At 38.8% G+C, this 13,021-nt stretch overlaps 1 protein-coding gene across 37 annotated transcripts in view; it reads left to right on the top strand.

The window, feature by feature from the left end:
- Positions 1-13,021, top strand: part of CEP112 (centrosomal protein 112) — a 406,171-nt gene that overhangs the window by 89,865 nt on the left and 303,285 nt on the right. For all 37 annotated transcript variants that reach the window (XM_057713718.1, XM_057713712.1, XM_057713720.1 and 34 more), the window contains 3 exons: positions 11,113-11,267; positions 11,584-11,713; positions 12,485-12,577. In XM_057713718.1, the coding sequence (XP_057569701.1) occupies positions 11,113-11,267; positions 11,584-11,713; positions 12,485-12,577 (378 nt within the window). The remainder of the gene's footprint in view (positions 1-11,112; positions 11,268-11,583; positions 11,714-12,484; positions 12,578-13,021) is intronic.

The raw sequence follows: 13,021 nt of genomic DNA, 5'->3' as shown, positions 1-13,021 counted from the left end.
AGATCTTGCTGAGCCGCTCCTGATTTAATAATTAAACAAGGTAGTGTTCAAGGCATGGCTTCAGATGAAAGCTGAGACTGTCACTGAGAATTAGTTCCCATGTTTTGTTCTTTCAGGCTTTTTTCTTTTCTTGTTGGGTCCTATTTTGTTTCCGTGCCATTTATTGTAAGCAGACACTTGTATAGATGATTAGACGTACGTCTTTTCGGTATTGGCAGGGGTTTCCTTGTGTGAAACCAATAAACATGTAAACACTGGATTTTAAAACAATATATTAGAACTTATAAATGTGAAAATGATAGCAAAATTCTTAGGTGCTTGGGGAGGTGACAGCTGTAAAATATAGGGCTCTATTCATATCGGGGTTTAGACACACAGCCTGTGAGTGGTTTTATTGAGATTTGGGCTTTCTCAGCGGAATTCTTTCCCCCTTTCTGCACCATCGATGCTCTGGCAATCTCGTGAAGTTTATGCTCCCTTCCCAGAACAATACTTGAAAATGTAGTAAGATGTATAAGATTGAGTTAGTCATCAAAATATGAATAAATCAGTCATGGTAAAGTAATACATGTGCTCCTGAACGAACACAGTCTGTATCGGGCTGCAGCAGCGGGCGAGTACCTGCTGCAGGTTGTGAATGGTGGTGAAGGCAAACAGTGCAAGTGATCACCCCCCACCGCGATGGTCCGTACAGAGGTGGCTGCTGCTGAGACCTCGCTGGCTGCTGACTGCATGCAGAGGTGAAGGGAAGTGCTGAAGGTCGGTCAGGGGACTGAAAACAGAGATGAGCTGTTTTTCCCATTCACAGTCCCCGACACTCTGAACTCTACGCGTGGAGCTGAATCACGTTTAGAGAGTATCAGGAGACCTTAGACACGTGCAGTTACTATGCTCACGATTATTCGCTGCTGTTAGCGGCATGTGGTGATTCACGCCGCGGCCCGTCCGTCACTCTCTGAGACGGCCGGGGTTTGTCCTTTTACGGTCGCCACCAGCAGCGTCCTCCCAGTCTCACAGTTTTTGAGAAGAAACTCCCAAATAGCACCAGTTCATCATTTTGAATAAGATGTCCATTAAAGAAAACAGATTTTATTTGTTAGTTATAGATTTACAGAAAATTTGAGAAGCTGGTACAGAGAGTTCCCATATACCCGACACCCAACTCCCCCTCTTTGGAATGTCTTACATTATTTTGGTACACTTGTTACAATCAGCGAATCAGCAGGGTATGTTAATAAACCGAAGTCCATAGTTTACTCATTTTCCTTACTTTTTACTTAGTGTCCTTTTTCTTTTCCAGGATCTCATCCAGACACCACATTGTATTTTCTGCTTAGGTTCCTTTTGGCTGTGACAGTTCCGTGGACTTCCCTTGTTTTTAATGGCCTTGACAGTTTTGAGGGGGACTGGTCAGGAATACTGTAGAATGCCCTGTACTTTTTCTCATGATTAGACTGGGGTTATCTGTTGACAGAGTAAGATCATGGAGGTAAAGTGCTATTCTCATCACATCACATCAGAGGTACATGCTAGTCATGACTTATCACTGTGGGTGTCACACGATCACCTGGCTGAGGTCGCGTGTGTTAGGCTCTCCACTGTGAAGGCCCTCCCTCCCTGCCTTCCCATGCCGTCCTCTTTGGAAGGAAGTTCTTATGTGCAGCCTGTGCTTAAGACGTGCGGAGTTACACTCTGCGTTCTTGAGGGTGGAGTGTCTAGGTAGAGTATTTGGAGCTTTTCTGCATGGGAGAGTCGTCCCTTCTCCCTCATCTGTTAACTGATTGGATCCTTTGTTTTCATCACAATGGACTTGGGGGCCGTGTCTGTTTGATGCTCAGGTTATCATCCATATTCCTTTATTTTGTTGCGCAAATTGTTCCAGCCTCAGCAGCTGGGAGATGCTCCAGGGGGCTCCTGTGCCCCTGTGGCCTCCCCTGCCTCCGTGGACCACGGGGAGAGTGGGGTTAGAGACCACAGTCTGTCTGCTGGGTGTGCTCATTGCTGCTGGGCGCGATGCTCCTGTGTCCCCTCACCAGACAGAGCATCTGTGTGTAGATAGGCCTGTGCATACGTGCACATCTGTAAGCATTTGCATCTGTAACCATGAAGCTAAACGTAATCTCTTACTGATTTCTGTACCTCTAAGCTGTGGCCGCCTGAGAGTTACTCTAGACCCTCCTCCCCTCGTAACATCTCCGTCCAGCGGTGGAAGCGTGGCCTGCACCAGCATCCGCTCACGGCTGACTGTTCCATGTCAGGTCACAGAAGTCGCATCATCAGAGCTGTTGATCCAGGCCCCTGGGAGCCAACTTTGTCAGCTGGGTCCCAGCACTCACGTGCAGCCTTTGGGTCATTGCCTCTCCCACTGCCCCTTCAGTGAGGCTTTTTGTGTGTGTGTGTCGTAGAACTAGATTCTCTTTTCAGGCCTGTGTTCTTCCTGGGAAGAATGTGCCAGTTCTCTGGCGTGTTAGATTTTGAACCTGGAAGATTTATGATTTTTTGCCACTTCTCATCTCCTGCATTCAGAATTTTTCTTCACCACGCTGTTTACTTCTCTGAGAATCTTCCCGGACCTGCTTTCTCCCCTCTGTTTCCACAGCTACCACTCGAGTTCAGGCCATTGTTGCCTCACTCTGGGGTCTCCCAGTAACCTGGCAGGTGCTCTCCCTGTCTCCTCTTGTTCCACATCCCACAAGTGCAGTTTGTCCCATTTTCCCATGACTGAGAACTTGAATTACTAGTCTAATGCCTATTATAACTTCTTTCTACAAGCCATGTCCACTCAAGAACTCCAGCCTCGTCTTCCGAGTGCCACCTCTGAGTCCACACTGTGGGAAGATGTTCTTTGTACCCAAGGTAATCTGTTTGTTCCTTCTCCGACCCTGCACCTGTAAACCCTTCCCCTTCCGCACTGTTACAGCCTGAAAAATGAGATTCTACATCAGCATCTTTTTGTCTGAATTACATTTTACCCCATTTTGAAGCCTCCACTATTTTGTGTCCCCTCAGTTCTTTGTATTCGGTTTTAAAAAAGATTTTTTAGGCCACGTGTTATTATTTCATATATGTCTGTAGGGTTTCCCCTGACATTATCAGTTTTAAATTTCTTACGTTTACTTTATGCTTACTTTATTTTGTCTAAGACATGTGTTAAGAAAATGCTTTTTAAAAATAAATATAAAATAGTAAATACAAATAAATAAAGTGAATAACTGTCATCATACATTTTGCTTCTTGAGTCAGAAAGTTTGTGCTAGTGTATATAAAAGTATCTGTTCAATAAATACAAATCTTAGTGCAGAAGCCACGATTTCAGTTCATGTAGTACTTGACTGCATGGTAGGGACACCTTTAACAGTATCCTTGCACCGGGACCGTGCCAGCTTCCAACATGCAGGTGTTAAGCACAGGTGCTCCGTGTGGGAGGACTAGTGTCAGAACCATCCTGTTCTTTGTTTTAAACCTGCGTGTGCCTCACTCTGCTTCCTCTGCTGGTACTCTCCCCCCTCGCCTCGTGAGCCTTGCTTTCTGGTTGGATTGGCTGCTGTCCTGAGTCTTTTCCTTACTTCCTAGGCTCTGTCTTCCCTTTGGCACTGTCCTGTCTGACACGGCCCCGGGGCTTTCTCACCTTGGGCCAGTCTCCACAGACGGCACCAGCCGGATTGTTTTGACCCCTTTCATGGGCTACTTATGTATGCATCTCCTGTGCTAAACACGCAGATTATTTGACTTAACTGGTAAGTGACTCTCAAGAGAAATCTTTGACAATTGACCTTGGTATGTTGGAATTAGCGTGGACGTCATACATAGGATTCATTTCCAAAAGTGGTGTGAGCCTGGGGAGATGTGTTGAGTGGTGAGGTAAAGGGAATGGTTCTGGGGCCTATTTTTTTTAGACTTAGTTTTTTAGAGCTGTTTTATTCACAACAGAATTGAGGAGAAGGGAGGTGGAGAGATTTCCCATGTACCCCCGTCCCTGCTACTGAGACGTGGAGCCTCCCCCCACGGACACCTCCGCCCAGATGCTGTGGTGGTTGCAGTTTATGAACCTACACTGGTGCGTCCTCCCCCCAAGTCCACAGCTTACATCAGAGTTCAGTCGTGGTGTCGGATGGTCTGCGGGCATGGGCAAGAGTGTAATGACAGGTATTGACCTAAAAGGATAGTATTATACACAGTGTTTTCACTGCCCGAAAAATCCCCTGTGCTCCACCTGTTCATCCTTCCCCTCCCCCAGCCCCTGGCAACGGTCTCCGTAGTTTTGCCCTTTCCAGAATGTCATATAATTGGAGTCATACGGTATGCAGACTTTTCCGATTGTTTTCTTTTACTTATTAACATGCATTTAACTTTTCTCTGTGCCCTTTCGTGGCTTGATAGCTCGTTTCTTTTTAGTGCTGACCAACATTCCATCCTCTGGACATTCCAGTTTACCCATCCACCTACTGCTTCCAAGTTTTAGCACTTATGAATACACAGCTGCTGTAAACATCTATGTGCAGGTCTTTGTATGGACACATGTTTTAAACTCATTTGGGTAAATACCAAGGAGCATGGTTCCCGGGTTGCATGATACTAGTGTTTTATAAGAAACTGCCAAACTGCCTTCCACGGTGGCTGCACTACTTTGCGTTCCCGCCAGGAATGAGTGAGCGTTCCTGTTTCTCCACAGACGCGTCAGCATTTGCTGTCAGTGTTCTGGATATTGGCCATTCTAGTGGGTGTGTAGCAGTATCTTGTTGTTTTAATTTGCATTTTCATGTTGATATATGATGACATGTGATATGACACCCTTTCATACACTTATTTGTCATCTGTATATATTCTCTGGTGAGGTGTCTAAGTCTTTGACCCACTTTTTAACTGGGTTTTAATCTTATTGTTGTTGAATTTTAAGAGTTCTTTGTATATTTTGGATAACAATTCTTCGTTGGATGTGTCTTTTGCAAATATTTTCCCCAGTCTTTGGCTTATGGTCTAATTCTCTTAATACACCTTGTCTTTTATGGAATAGAAAATTTTAATTTTAATGAAGTCCAATTTATCAATTATTTCTTTCATGCATTGTGCCATGGGTGTTGTATCTAATCTAGGTTTTTCATCTGTTATCTTCTAGGATTTTTGTAGTTTTGCCTTTTCCTTTTCTGTGGTCTATTTTGAATTAGTTTTTAAGATCTGTGTTTAGATTCTTTTTTTTTTTACCCACGATTGTGCATTTGTTCCAGCCCTGCTTGTTGAAGAGGCTGTCTTTGCTCACCGTATTGCCTTTGCTCCTTTGTCAGAGATCAGCTGACTGCGTTTACGCGGGATCTCTTTCTCGCCTCTCTATTCTGTTCCATTGATCTATTTGTCTTTTCTTTTGACAGCACCACAGTGTTTTGATTATGGTAGCCTTATAGTAAGTCTTGAAGTAGGCAGTGTCAGTCCTCCAACTTTGTTCTTCTCTTTCAACTTTGTATTGGCTGTTTTGTGTCTTTTGTCTCTCCATATAAACTTTAAGAGCAGTTTGTCCATATCCATGAAATAACTTGCTGGGGTTTTGATTGGTATTGCATTAAATCTATAGATCAAGTCAGAAATAACTGACATTGATGTTGTGACTATCCATGAACATGGACTGTCTCTCCATTTATTTAGTTCTTTGATTTTTCTCATTCTTTCATCAGAGATTTGTAGTTTGCCTCATGTAGATCTTGTACATATTTTGTTAGATTTGTATGTATTTCATTTTGGGGGGTGCTAATGTAAATAGTATTGTGTTTTTAATGTCAAATTCCCTTTGTTTATTGCTAGGAAAAGTGAGTGACTTTTGTGTATTTACCTTGTATCCTGCAACCTAGCTGTACAAGAGTTTCCCCCCCACCCCACATTTCCCCTTTGGTAGCCATAAGTTTTCTATGTCTATGAGTCTGTTTCTGTTTTGTATATAGATTCATTTGTATTATTTTTTTAGGTTCCACATATAACTGATATATAATATTTGTCTTTCTCTGACTTACTTACTTTACTAAGTATAATATTCTCTAGTTTCTTAATTCTTAATGTCTTATTTATGAGAGTTTTTTTGATGTATACTTTTAGATTTTCTACATAGATGATCATATTTCCTGTGAACAAAGGCAGTTTTATGTCTTCCTTCCCAATCAGTATACCTTTTATTTCCTTTTTAAATTTATTGCATTAGCTAGGATTTTGAGTGTGATGCTGAAAAGGATTTGTGAGAGAGAGAGAACATCCTTTTCTTTTTCCTGATCTTAGTTGGAAAGCTTCTAGTTTCTAACCATTATCTATAAGTTTTTTGTAGAGATTTTTTTTCTCAGGTTGAAGAAATTCCCCTCTGTTTCTATTTTACTGAGAGCTTTTTTTTTTTTTTTTATCCTGAATCAGTGTTGGATTTTGTCAAATGCTTTTTCTGCATCTAATGATATGATCATATGATTTTTCTTCTTTAACCATTGATGAGATGGATTACAAAAATTGATTTTCAAATGTTGAATCAGCTTTGCATACCTGGGTGAGAGTTATTCTTTTTGTGACGAAGTAATTGGGAGTGTACCCTTCATACTTGTATGGTGCTAGAGTAGACGTTGTTAAAAAAGATAAGCATAATCTTGTTGAATGAGAAAAGTCTTCCCATGATAAAATTCAGGTTGGACACTTTAATTTTTTCAAATAGGAAAAAGACTATGTATAAATATTGTTGAATGAAAAATTTTAATCCCAGTCACCATTATAGTGCAGATATGTGTATAAAAAACAAAATAAGGAAAAAGTTATTCAATGCAGTTTGAAGTGCAGGAGCCAGAAGATAATCATATAATACCCCAGTCACATTGCCAATACCTATTAGAGAGAGAGAGACCAATTTTATATATACTCTGTGCAATGATATACAGACAACTGAGATTGAAATATTGCTTCAACATCCTGGACTCTTTTCTCTGATTTGTTGGGTATGTTTTCCTCTTACCTATTTTTTTCTTTCTCTTATAACAAGTACTTTTATACTTCTATCTGATCATTTTCTCTCATGTCCACTGTATTCAATATTCATATTGTAGAAAGAAAGATGACTGGTTTTCTGGCTGATAGAGACCCTTATTCCTTAGCAAATTCTGGAGAATTACTTATTTGTATCAATTCAGTACTCTTTGCCTTGGTTTCTTTAACAATTTCTAATATTTATAATGGACACATATTTCTTTTGCATTAAGAAAAAGAAAAAAAACAGATTTTCAAAAGTAGTTTGAATACAGGGGGAATATCTTTATCCCTGCTTTGAATTTCTTATGTTCTATCTCTACCTTTTATAACACACACAGGAAAACTTTTTGGTATATCCTGTGAAGAACAGATGTTTGTTATTTTCTTACTATAATCCAATTGTAGCCTTACATTATGTGCTAATATTTTTCTATAATGTGGGCAGAAAGCAGTCCAGTTTTGAGTGTGGGATGGAGACTTCGAAAATTTAACAATTATCCTATTTTTAATTAAAAAAAATTTGATGGTCTACAGATGTGTATTGAGTGCTTACTACAAGCCAAGCACTGACCTAGAAACATGATATTTATAGTGAACAGAGCAGTGTCTTGGGCTTATATTTTACTGGGGAAAATAGACAAAAACAACAGGAACCCAAATAAATATACAAGTTTGTATATGTCCCCCCCGGACCATTCTTTTTTTGGAGCTATTTTCATTTTAGTTTTCCTTTTGCTAAGATCTGTGTGTTCATGTTTTATTACTTTCTGTCTCTCAGTATAACCATCTGAGATATTATTGTTTTTCTCTGACATTTTTTTGTAACGGTGAGATTTATTAAGTTTTTATGGATATGTAATCTTTTTGCATATTGCAAAAGATGTTCCTTGTGATACATTCAGCATTGATTTTAATCTGTCACATGTAAGTGATTTAATTTAGTGAGTATTCTTCACTTATCTTTTGTTTTTTTCTGCCTTTCCTCTCATTTCCTCACCATATATTTATGTAGATTGAATGCTGGCCCATTTTTGATTATTGCTCATCTTTCAGTAGAAAGATGTCTTCGTCGGCCAGTTATTTGAAGACAGTTTCTGGGTATATAGGGCCAGGGCCATGTTCCATTGTAGCATGAATTTCTTACTATGCAGGGATATACCTGAGAGAATTCTTTGAGCATTTATTGCTCTGTAGCTTCAGTAAGGCTTCTCATGATGTCATTTCTTTCCCTTAATTGCCCTAGGCATAGCTTGTTTCTTGAAAATATGGTTTGTATGATTTTTCACTCAGTACAGCCTGCCTTTCTCCTTTTTCATGCCGGACTGGGTTCAGAGATGCCAGTCACAACCCGTGTGTATGTTATCACTGAACCAGGGAAGAGATTATTTGCATACCACTTAGTTTGGATAACTACGTTCTGATGGTATTTTTCTAAGATCTCTAGCCATGGGTCCTTCTCTCATGGAGTATTCCCGTATTTCTATTTGATCGTTTAATTTTGCTGGCCATCCTCATATATTTTGAGTCAGGATAACAAATTCCTTATAGGTTTTGTCATTTCAGTATCTGGACCATCTGCATGTCTATTTCTATTTTTTTTCCTCTTGATTCTATTTCTTGGCGTCCTGGTATTTTCTGATTGAATGCCAGCCATTGTGTATGGAATAAATGCTCTGGATGATGTTTTCTTCCTCCAGAGAGGCTGCACCCTAACCCCTGAGATGCAGCTGATGTGGACATACTCACCTTGATCCATTCACGGGCTGAGCTGACTCAGCCTGGGTTGCAGTCTTTGTAATCTTTGGTCTTCCTCTGATTCACTTCCACTCCTAACTGTAGCTGTCAACACAGGGCCCAAATGAAAGCCTGTGATGTTACTAAGGGCCCTTCTTGAATAATCTATGATTTCTTTTTTTTTTTTTCTAATAAATTTATTTATTTATTTTATTGGCTGTGTTGGGTCTTCATTGCTGCACACAGGCTTTCTCTAGTTGCAGTGAGTGGGGGCTACTCTTCATTGTGGTGTGCGGGATTCTCATTGCGGTGGCCTCTCTTGTTGCAGAGCACGGGCTCTAGGCGCGTGGGCTTCAGTAGTTGCAGCACATGGGCTCAATAGTTGTGGCTCACGGGCTCTAGAGCGCAGGCTCAATAGTTGTAGCACATGGGCTTAGTTGCTTCATGGCATGTGGTATCTTCCTGGGGCAGGGATCGAACCCATGTCCCCTGCATTGGCAGGCGGATTCTTACCCATTGCACCACCAGGGAAGTCCCATAGTCTACGATTTCTTACTCCTGCATATGGTGATACTGCTGAAACCTCTAGTCTGCTTTTCAGAGTTTTTTACCTTGGTTTCTTGGCTTCCTGCCCTGCAGATGTTAAGAATTTGGCAAATGCCTTGAGAAGAAACTGCTTGTGTACAGCTCACTTCTCTAGGTGTCCCTTCTCTCAGGAGTCTTGGTTCTCAGCTTGGTTGCCTTGGCCACCCTCTGCTCTGCTCTGCCCTCCTTGCCCCAGTCTCATCCTCCAAGATTGAAAAATGCCTCAAAGGTAGAAGCAGCTTACACAGTATGGACTCACCTCTCTGGGGTTACTTCCTTTGGCCGCCTAAGTCTTAGCTGCCTTGGACATTCTCCAATGCCTTCGAGTAGATTTCTTTTGTATCTTTTTCGGTTTTCAGTTGTTCTCAGTGGGAGCATGATGAGTTGCAAGCTACTTCTTCATAGTTGGAAATATAAGTTCCTCTCCTAGGGTTTACTAAGATGGAGTTTCATTTATGTTTCTAGTGTATACTGTCTCTCTGGTAATTTCCAAGAGAAGGAAAACAAATTACCATCTTTCCACCATTTAAAACTGGAAGACAAAAGATATATTCTTTTCTTTATTTCTTCCAGTAAATTAACATTTAGGAAACAGGGTTTAGAATATGTGTTGGAAAAGTGAAACTATCTTCTGAAAGAGACCTCTAAAGCAGAGGCATCACTAATAAAGAGGCAAAGTGAATTGGGTGTATGGAGAAGAAATCTGAGCATCTGAATGTGTCAGGCTTTGAGCTAGAAATTGTATGTACTTTTAAAAGTTAATCTATATACCATATTTTTACATTAGACATTATTACTTCCATTGCTCAGATTTGGAAGTTATGGCACCAAAATTTAAATTATATACCTAATTCATATTGTAATGAAGAAAGGTTGAAATGAATACCGGATATTGGGGTTGTAATATTTTTAATGCTTAAACTTTATTTTAAATGTTTATCTTAGAATGAGTATGAAAGGGTACTATTTGATTGGAACATCATCCTAACCTTTCCTAATTACTGGAAGTGCAATCTTTAAAATGAAAATTGATTATCCTTTTAGCTGATGCTTACCCTAATTTTAGATAAAGTACCTAGTCATAAACACCTTTATCTAGTTCCGTAAAGATGAAAAATTCAAAACAACTTAAATATCAAATAATAAGGAAATGATTTAACGATGTGATAATTTTGAAGACTGGAAAAATGAAGTGCTTTTGCTAAAATGGTAAGTAAATAAAAAATGAATAAAAAATTTGTGCACAAACACTGCAGCTATGTAATAAAATATTCCTGTACACTTATGTGATACTACATGTGTCAATTATAACCTCTGTATTAAAATATTTGGGTTATGAATTTCTTTTTAAAACATTATTACATTGTTTTTATAATTTAAAAAACTTTCCAGAGCTTCAAATGAAGAGCAAAGAAGTGCTGAGTACTCACCTAACAAATACACGTGAATTAAGTCGCATAAGGAGAACGTAACTTCCTGAGGCTGAGGACCTCACCTCTCCTATTTGCTGCTGTGTCCCTAGATGGAAACAGTGCCAGGTTCAGTAAATATTCGTTCAGTGAATGGATGAATGGCTAAAAGCATAGAAACACCTTAGCCTTACTTTTATGGTAGAAAACACTCCTTAAAAAAAAAAAAAAAAGACTTGGTTACTTTAGAGGTGGGTTTACTTTTTATTAGTATGGTTTATGATACATTTGTTTTTTGTATTCTTATCTCTAACACATATTTTTTCTTCAGGCTACTTAATGATACAGAATTATTATAAAGTCAGTCAGAGGCTTTCTTAACAATGATCTATTCTTTTAGAACCAGATGATCAAAGAACTGGAGTCCCGTGTCCAGCAGCTGACTGGAGAAGCAGAGAACAGTAATTTACAGAAGCAGAAATTAATTCAAGAAAAACTGGAACTTGAGAGATGTTACCAGATAACCTGTAATGAATTACAAGAAGTAAAGGCAAGGTATTGTCTGAAGTCAGGTATCTCTCAGGTGTGGCTGTAAAGTACTGATATTAACTTTATAAATTATCTGCTAAAATTATTCACACTTGTGCCTTTAACCTTGAGAGGTTTCCAATCTAAATGCTGCCATTTGTTAAATTTTTTAAAGTATCATTTAATGTAAGAAGCATACTGTTTAAAAACAGTTGGTAAAATGTGGATACTTACTTGATATGTTGAAAGATAATGCGTTTGGATTTGGTTGACTAAAAAATTCCAGTTTAGAGGTTGGCTATAAATATATTGGAAGCATATTTTATTCTTCGATGACTTTTAGGCGCAACGCTCTGCATCAGGAGAAAGATCATCTTGCAAACGAGTATGAGCAGAGCATGAAACTGTTGCAAACCAAATGTGAGGCTGACGTAAGCCTTCTGAGGAAGGAGCACGCTCTTGCAGCTTCTAAGGTATTGTAGACGCTGGTGGATGCAGCCAGACAAGGTACTCATTTCCTTCATTCAGCATGCAGCCGCAGGTAGCCACGTAGAAGCTAACCATCTGGCATTTCAGTCAGTCTCTCCTGTGCTTAATTTAATGCTAAAGGTCTAATATGTAGCACTACATACATATTTAATAAACTGAAATCTGCTGTAAATTAACCCTTTTAATCACCAACGTTTTTAAAGGAGGAAACATAAAAATCCGCGAAGAGATGTTCAGTTGCGTTAATAATGCATACTTGGAGTAACTCTGTACATTATTATTATTATTTTGAAATCTTGGTCATGCTTTAGTTTTCCTGCTGGCACATACACATACATGAGCCCACAGACACCCACAGGGGCACCCACACACTTTTCTGTCAGATACTTGAAATTTTCTGTGAAGAAAATCCTATAGCTACAATTCTAAAAGAATCAATTATTTGATATTTCATGAATTAAATATTCCAGTGGATTTGCTTTTAAAATTAAAATTTAAAAGTTTTCTGTGTACTTATTCTTTTTTACATCAGTATTATATTTTCGTAACTTTAAATACCATGCAGTATTTAATTTATATTTTTACTTTAAAAGATTTTTTAACATAAAATTTTTAAAAAAATTCAGATTTATAGATAATTTTAATTCTAATTGAAACTTTGGCAGCGGGGAAGGTAGATTTATTCAACCAGAAGTTTCTAGAATAGTAGAAAAATCAAGGTTTCATTTTTTATTATTTTCTTAAAATCTTCCTAGGCTTCTGTTATGATTAAAGAATTAGAACAGAACATCTGTCAATTAAAACAGCAGTTACAGGAATCAGAACTTCAAAGAAAGCAACAACTAAAGGTGAGTCCTGTATTTTTACACAGAACAATGGCTAAAACTCACCTTTCCTTTTCTTGGTGTATATGTATAAATGAGAGTCAGTTATAAAAAAAATTCAGAAATGCAGGTGGCTGTTTCTGATTCTTTTATTGCACTGCATCAATTTTCATCTTATTTACTTTAACAAAAGTAGATGCTAATGGGATATAGAGTAAAAAGAACAATCATTTAGTTCGAACAATCTACTTTTTTGAGATTAGTTTAAAAATGTCTTATTTAAATATATTATTTTAGAATAATTTCCTCCCTTTAAATTATTATCTGCCGTTCTTTATAATTTCTCTCTTTTTCTCTTTCACACCTTTTATTTATGTATATATTTATGTATTTATGTGGCCACACCCCGCGGCATGCAGGATCTTAGCTTCCCGACCAGGGGTTGAACCTGTGCCCCTTGCAGTGGAA

The sequence above is a fragment of the Hippopotamus amphibius genome, chromosome 17 (assembly GCF_030028045.1).
Source record: "Hippopotamus amphibius kiboko isolate mHipAmp2 chromosome 17, mHipAmp2.hap2, whole genome shotgun sequence".
Taxonomy (NCBI): Eukaryota; Metazoa; Chordata; class Mammalia; order Artiodactyla; family Hippopotamidae; genus Hippopotamus; species Hippopotamus amphibius.
Note: the sequence above shows the minus strand (reverse complement) of the source record. Positions and strands in the feature narration are given on the sequence as shown.